The sequence below is a fragment of the Bombus affinis genome, chromosome 1 (assembly GCF_024516045.1).
Source record: "Bombus affinis isolate iyBomAffi1 chromosome 1, iyBomAffi1.2, whole genome shotgun sequence".
Classification (NCBI taxonomy): Eukaryota; Metazoa; Arthropoda; class Insecta; order Hymenoptera; family Apidae; genus Bombus; species Bombus affinis.
In genome coordinates, this window is record NC_066344.1 from 12,978,176 (window position 1) to 12,986,393 (window position 8,218).

Here is an 8,218-nt window from a genome sequence, read left to right on the forward strand (position 1 = left end):
GGCCTTAATATTGACATTAATAATTTAAAAATATTGTCCTCGACGTCCATGATAATTGCTTTATTCATTATTCTTAAATCGTAAAAACAATTAAATTCTTGATATCGTAAATACGGTTTTAGATTTTCGTTAACTACAATAATACATCAATTATTGAAATTATTTATAATTATATCAAATCATAATTGACATTTATAAACACAAATTAGTTAGCTCGAGACAAAATTCAGAAACAGCATTTTTTCGCAGGATACACTACATTTCGCTTTCAAACTTCTTAATTGACCTCTATATTAAATAATACCAAAAAAGAAATCTTTGATAACATGTTTTCCAGGTAACAGTTTGGACTTTGGTCCTCTTAGGACCAATAATAGAGAGGAAACTTCCTCTTTGCTAGTAACAAATCAATCATAAATAATCTCTTTTCATATCGCATTTTTATGATTGATTACCTCTAACTTAAGAATTATAATTAAGAATAATTTTATTATTAATTAAACAAAACGTAAAATATAGATATCATAAGTCTTATAAAGATTAATACTTAATTCATTTACCAATAATGTCTAAAAATGTAAATTATGTTATGTAAATTAAACATGTTATGTAAATAAAACAAATTTACGTAACGTCTTTCTTGAACCTGAATCGATTAAACGCTAACTGCCTTAGTATTACTTTTACTGCAAATTTACCATTAGTTAGGTTAATAATTTATATCCCAGTTTAATTACAAACTTTATTTAGAAAATTAATTATTGTATCTATAGAAAACCAAATTTAATGATACTTAGGAAGCGACATCTTGAGTAGAAAGATTGTAACTTAAGTTAATATTAAGTAAATGTAGAGATGAAAAGAAGTTTCCTGGAACGAACGCAAATTTGATTGGTTATTTCTGATGAATCCAATACAATCGTAATAACAAGCACGCCTATTGGCCAGAATTTTCGCATTAGAATCGTAATAGAATTCTATCTATTTCGCAATAGAAGGTCAGAAGTATGGCAAATAGAGATGAATAGAGAGATCTCGAGAACAATGCTAAAAAAGTCTATCAAAAAATTGACACTGAGAATAAGGACCTCTCGTGGCCAACGGTTGCACTGTTCGCCGATTTCATATCTGGGAGTTGGGAGAAACGAGCGAATGCTCGGCGAGAGGAGAATTGTATGATCGTGACTCTGGCTTGTATCGGTGAGTACTGGAGGAGGAATATGCGCACGGCACATAGCACTGCCAGAGCAAACATATGTATATGTACAGATATACTGCCAGCGATGAGTACTAGGATACTGATTGATGTTGTAATATAAATCACATGCCTTTTATTGCTTTTATTTTCTAGTTATTTTATTATAAATTTATTATTCCATTTGCATTATACATGGCTTGTAATGAAAACTAAATAAAGTAAAATTTGTTAGAATTATCTAATAAATATGACAAGTAGATATACTAATACTTATGTCCGACAGTATAGATAGATTTGTTGTCAACTACCTATTTTGAAGATGATCCTCAATCAATTTCGATAATTTCTGAATATAATGAAGCAATTTATAGCAAAAAGCGCAATTTAAAAAGAGGAACACGGTTCCGTTTTGCCGAACCAAACGAGGTTAATTAAATAATATAAGCAATGTCCAATGTGCAAATTTAAAACAAACATATTTAAAAATTTAAAGATATGTTAAAACGTACTTTCTGTTCTTAATTAAAATGTAAATAATTAAGCGTCGAAAACTTTACGACGTAAAGATATAAAGCGTAAATGTAAAATTAAAGTGGAAAGTATCGAACATTCCAAGCATCTGTATATCGCATGTAAGTGTCTATCCGACTTTTTCCAAGACCGCCCGAAACCGTAATCTCGCGTACCCACAAATCCTTAGTAAGCACGAGTTTGCCTCTTTAAACGAATTTGTCTCTTTAAAAGGATACCAACTATTCCCGCTACTTTATGAAACTCATAATTAGAAACAGTTCCCGTTGTTATCTATAATCTAAACAGATATTTCTTACAGCATCGTATATGTAGTTGTGCATAGGGGTTTTAAACTCGTCTGACCCCCGTTCATAAACAGAAGATAAGCGGCCAGCGGCCGGCAACCAACTGACGCATATGCTGCCACAAACGCACAATCATATGCAGAAATACGTTATAGCGATACCAGTGGTTTTTTACAAATATCTCGGAAACTAAGATCGACCACCGATTATATATACAAAAAGAAGTTGTTTAAAATATTGTAAAGCTCAACATTTTAAACAACTTCTTGAGCTTTACAATATAGTCAAGAATCATCGAAATCCCAAAGGAAGTAGCGTTTCCTTAAGTTTACTAAATAACTAGAAAATAAAATTATATAAAAAAACATGTAATTGATACTAAATATCAATCAATGCCTAGTACTCATAGCTAACAAACAATATGTATGTACATATATGTTTGTTCCGCCATTGCCCTATGTCGTGCGCATACTTCCTCTTCACTACTCAACGATACGAGTCAGGGTCACTAGTCGCACATTTCTACTTTCTCTCGCCGTTAGCATTAGCATGTTTCTCCCACCAAGAGCACCAGACGAGACGTGATAATAGTACAGCTGTTGACCACGAGAGGCCCTTATTCTTAGTGTCCATTTTTCACCCGTAAACATTTACGATCTCCCTACTCCATACTCCCTACTTCTTACTCCTGTCTGGCGACGGCGATTATTAAACTGGCAACTGGCGACGAAGACTGTGCTAACAAATATATTGTCATTTACCAGCTGAGAGCAATTGACCTACTCACAAAATAGTTTTGTCAATTTTCATTTTTGTATTATTAGATAGATGTAAGTAAGAATAAAGTTCAGTATGTAGTATTTATTAATAAGTAATAACGTTTTAAACAGCTGTGTCCAAGGAAAAAAACATCTAATTATACTTATTTTTTCTTGGAATTCTAGAGTCCATTCTACTTCTAAGAAAACTTCAAAATGTCACAGAGAACAAAGGTTTATATTATTGGTGTCGGTATGACAAAATTTGAGAAACCAGGTAAACGGGAAGATTTCGATTATCCGGCTATGGTGAAGGAAGCAGTTACAAAAGCTTTGCAAGATGCAAAGGTTTCTTATGATAATGTGAAAGCAGCATGTGTTGGATATGTTTATGGTGATTCTGCTTGTGGTCAACGAGCGTTGTATCAAATAGGTTTTACCGGTTGTCCTATATATAATGTAAATAATAATTGTGCCACTGGCTCAACCGCTTTAATAATGGCTAAACAGATTATTGAAACTGGCTCTAGTGATTGTGTGTTGGCTCTTGGTTTTGAGAAAATGGAAAAAGGTTCTTTAATGTCTAAATTTGCGGATCGTACCAATCCGATGGACAAACATGTGGAACTCTTGGCTGATATTGCTGGTGAATCATCACAAATTATTTTTAAGCTACTTTTTGTAAAGAATTTATGTTCCATTATTAGTCTTTCTTCTCTTTCATTACTTATTTGTATTTTTATTCCCAGGTATAAACGAAAGCCCAATCACTGCCCAAATGTTTGGAAATGCTGGACTTGAACATATGAAGAAATATGGTACCAAAGTTGAGCACTTTGCGAAAATTGCGTATAAAAATCATTTACATTCTTTAAACAATCCATACTCACAGTTCCAAGAAAAATACACGTTGGAGCAGATAATGAAATCTCCAAAAGTATTTGGACCTCTTACCAAGCTTCAGTGTTGTCCAACATCCGATGGTGCAGCAGCTGTAGTTCTGGCTAATGAAAACTTTGTTCGTAAACATAGACTTGAATCTCAGGCAGTAGAAATTGTAGCAATGGAAATGGTCACAGATCTAGCTTCGACATTCACAGAGAAGAGTTCTATTAAACTTGTTGGGTAAGAAACATCAATGTATATTATATATTTGGCAATTTGTCAACATTAAGAGAGGTAAGTAATATTTGTTTACTTTACAGCTATGATATGACAAAAGGTGCTGCTGAAAAGGTGTTCACTCAGTCTCCTTACAAGCCATCAGATGTGGATGTTATAGAATTACATGATTGCTTTTCTACTAATGAACTTATTACATATGAAGCATTGGGTCTTTGTCCTCCAGGTCACGGTGGAAAGTTAGTTGATGCTGGAGACAATACATATGGAGGAAAATATGTAATAAATCCTAGTGGTGGTTTGATCTCAAAGGGACATCCTTTGGGAGCAACAGGATTGGCACAATGCGCTGAACTTTGTTGGCAACTTCGAGGAATAGCTGGCAAACGACAAGTGCCAAACGCAAAACTTGCTCTGCAACATAACATAGGTTTAGGTGGAGCAGTTGTGGTTGCTCTGTATCGTATGGGCTTCCATCAATCTCATATAACTAAGAGAAATTTAAGTGCATCTGATCCGGACCAGTTCAAGGCAAATGTGTTGTTTAAATTATTAGACATCGCAATGCAAGAGGATGAAGAAAATCTGGTCGAAAAAGTTCGCGGAGTGTTCGGATTTAAAGTAATCAACGGACCAGGAGGCGCGGAAGGCTTTTGGGTTGTGGATACTAAAGTAGGAAAAGGAAAAGTAGAATATAATGGAAAAACTAAACCCGATGTTATAATTACGATTAGCGATGTGGACATTGTCGATTTTATTTCCGGAGAATTGAATCCGCAAAAAGCATTTTTCCAAGGAAAAATTAAGATCCAAGGTAACATGGGAATGGCAATGAAACTAATCGAGTTACAAAAGCGTGCAGGCAAAAAGATTGAACTTCTTCGATCTAAACTATAAAGGCATTAAGTCAATGAAAATAATCTTTCAATGTCGAAGACAACGTAAATCTAATTCCAGAAATCAGAGGATTGCGTATGCTATTCTACTATTCTCTTTTTATTTCTCTATTTTTGTTATTTTTTTCTACGAATTTATAATCTGAAAGTATTTATAATCTAATCAAAGTATACACGTTCTCATTCCACTATCTAAAGTTATATAATTTAATATATACTGTTCTCAATTGTTATTGTGTACGCGTACACGAAATTGAATTATGTAAAATGTAATATCGTTATTATATAATAGAAAGGAAGAAAGTTTTTTAGGAAGCTTTTATATGAGATATACTGATAGTTACTATTTTATCTTAAAATTCTATTTTTATAAATGTTATTCCACTTTGAGAGAATTATATTTGATAAGAAAAAAAGTGAATAAACAAAAAAAAATAACAATAATTTTTTTGTTTCACATTAAATATAAAGTACTTTTATTTGTTAGCCTTATCTAGTTTTTAAATGAATTGTAACTCAATCCAATTTGTAGTCAAAAACAAATCTTGATTATTTCTTAGAAATAATTGTGTTGAGTTCCCAAGTCAAATTGGTAATTTTATTCTGAGTTTATTGAATTGGTTGTAATATGTTATCAAGTCATATTCTTTAAAAAAAGTATCTATTCAAAGGTAATAGATATGTATATAAGAAAAGATGTAAATGAAGAAGAAAAGTTTTTATAGAATAACTTTTACAAGTGATGAAAAACATAGATGATATAAATTCAGAAGCGAGATATAATAAATAAGAAAATTACGTGATGAAGGTGTAGGGTATTGAATTTATTAGCGATATTTGCTTGTTACTATAAAATAAATGAAACGAACAAATTATAGTGCGTTTTTTTTTTTAAATGGATCTTGTTCCTTGCCTCCATGAAGATATTCTTTGCATATTCATAAGTATTACATGCTCGATGAATAGCGGTATTCCACAATTTATCACAACTTGTTAAGGTTTCAGTGAAACCGGTTTTCTATCCATGAAAGGAATTCTTCAATATATATTAAACGTGGGATTTTAATTGTTTACATGTAACATGTTCGTAAATTAAGAATTTTATACAATTGTAAGTAATATAAATTCATAATTACAAATAATATAACAAATAGAAAATTGTAATGTACTACATTACAATATAATTTAAGATAATAAATATAGAAAATTTGACGAGGACAATTTTGCAATAAAAATAACTCAATTAAAATTTAGATTTCTAAAAGAAAATAGTTACTTTTCATTAACAAATTTTCTTTTACAATAGTACAATACAATTAGCATTTTCGAGATTGCTTGACACTAACCTTACCAGATCCGGTCAAATGATCGGTTCCAAAATTTAATTAAAAATTGTACATTAGTTATTTCTTTTGCTTATCTGACTTTATGTAAATTCTTATATTAACAGAAATTGAGAAATTGATTAATCAGATAATGTAAGAATTATATAAAGTTAGGTGAATAAAAGAAATAACGATCAATGTACAATTTTAAATTAAATTTAAACGGGCCTGGTAAAGTGTTAATAACTGGTAGCAAAAGATGTACGTAAACCGGGAATATATTATGGGCAATATGCCATTCGACATATAGTTAATAATGACGACTGTCATCTACCAAATTATCACCTATAAAATTATAATACGGTGAAAAGAAAGTGAGAACTATACAATAATTAAAGAGTTCATAATAAAGACAAACCTTATCAATTTTTGTCTTTAACTTTTATTCTATATACTCTAGTACTTTACTGTCGCGTTTCACTTCATTTACCACATTTCATACTAGAAATAAGAAATAAAATTGTTAATTATTCTTCAAGAATTTACCTAATGTTATTCGTATCCTGAGTTTTACAAAATATTTTTGTATCATATAATTCGCATCATTAGCAATGGTAAATACGTTTATCCAGAGCATTTTTAGTTAACGCTAACTTAAAGATCATATTAAAATGCATCGTTCGATAATATCATTAACTACTTATTTTTAACAAAACCAGGGACAAACTTGCAAAATTTGTTCTAGAAGTTTTTATAGATTTGCGTATAGATGTACTATGCTTAAAATTGAGAAAATAATTTTAAATAATTTTAAATTTTAAATATGCTGCGATCATTGAATTTGTATATTTCAGTCTTACTCTTTACTAAAGAATATGTTTGACATAAAATTGTAACGAGAAACCTTGTGGAACAATAATTAGACTACGGATTTTTATACAAATTTATATTTTTATACTATACGATATATTTTTTATACAGGTTGTGCCTACGTTTTTCCGTATAACTTTGCCTTTAATTCTACGAGTGAAATTTAAAAAAAGTGTCATATAAACGTAAGTTTAAAAATGCTTTGTTAAGAAACTATAACAAAAATTCGAAATAACAACGTATAGATTTTCGTTCGATAGCATAAGAACAGATTGGCAATATTTATCTGATTTGTTTATAGAAGCTGTGTAAATCCTTAATATATATCAGGAATTAATGCAAAAATATTTATAATTTATGCTGAATAAAATTCAAGGAAATCAACGAGAAATTTGCAATAAATTCAATATCTGACAGGTGCCAAAGGTGTATTTATAAGAATGGACGACACTGAAATGAAACTAACGTACGTATATATCGTCAATTGTTATTTCGAATTTTTGTCATAATTTTATAACGAAGCATTTTTTAGCTTATGTTTATATGATATTCTTACTTATTTTCACTTGTAGATTCTATTGGCAATGTTATACGGAAAAAGTAAGGATCTTCTGTATACAATACAACCTTAAAAAATAGAATTTAAATAGAAAATCGTTTCCTACAAATTATAATGAATATGAAGTTTTATATATATTAGGTCATTCCATAAGTTCGTGCCGACTTTTGTGTATACATTTCATGTGTCGATTTATAAACATACGGCGATAAGGGACCAATGCACTTGAAAAATGGGAAGAAGTTGTACAACGAGAGGGGGATTGCATTTTTTCATGAAACTGAAAGGTATGTAAACAATCTATATATATATATAACCGCTCGAAAAACGGAACGAACTTATGGGATGATCTAATATATATATTATATACATTCTGTACACTCTTGTATCTTTAAATTTCACATAAATGCATAAAAATCCACAGTCTAGTTATTGGTATATATTACATATGTAGGCTACTAATAACATTTCTTTCATATTTTTCTAAAACTTCAGATTATATTTAAAAAATACGATTAGATCGATCATAACCAAAAGAACGCAGCAGGGTTAATTGTGTAAGAGAATCCAGGTATAGAAATCCTCCCTTGTTAACTGGCCAGATGCGGCATTGCTTCTGTAGATACCTTTAACCCCACGCGTACGCGTATGTGTGCACAAAATACTCGTAAA

The 8,218-nt window shown here is 30.8% G+C and overlaps 1 protein-coding gene and 1 long non-coding RNA gene across 3 annotated transcripts; both read left to right on the forward strand.

Moving 5' to 3' along the window:
- Positions 1 to 2,639: 2,639 nt before the first annotated feature.
- LOC126921777 (sterol carrier protein 2) lies at positions 2,640 to 5,667 on the forward strand. Of its 2 annotated transcripts, none has more exons than XM_050733653.1 (4): positions 2,640 to 2,846; positions 2,907 to 3,420; positions 3,524 to 3,899; positions 3,980 to 5,667. In XM_050733653.1, exons 2-4 carry the CDS (start codon positions 2,991 to 2,993, stop codon positions 4,791 to 4,793), a joined length of 1,620 nt encoding a protein of 539 aa, XP_050589610.1. In that variant the 5' UTR covers positions 2,640 to 2,846; positions 2,907 to 2,990; the 3' UTR covers positions 4,794 to 5,667. The 2 variants fall into 2 exon arrangements, with proteins under 2 accessions (XP_050589610.1, XP_050589604.1); XM_050733647.1 differs by having other exon boundaries at positions 2,642 to 2,846; positions 2,963 to 3,420.
- A 1,385-nt stretch (positions 5,668 to 7,052) lies between these two features.
- Positions 7,053 to 7,974, forward strand: LOC126922032 (uncharacterized). The gene is made up of 2 exons (XR_007712637.1): positions 7,053 to 7,172; positions 7,289 to 7,974. It is a non-coding gene; the product is annotated as an uncharacterized LOC126922032 (long non-coding RNA).
- Positions 7,975 to 8,218: the final 244 nt, after the last annotated feature.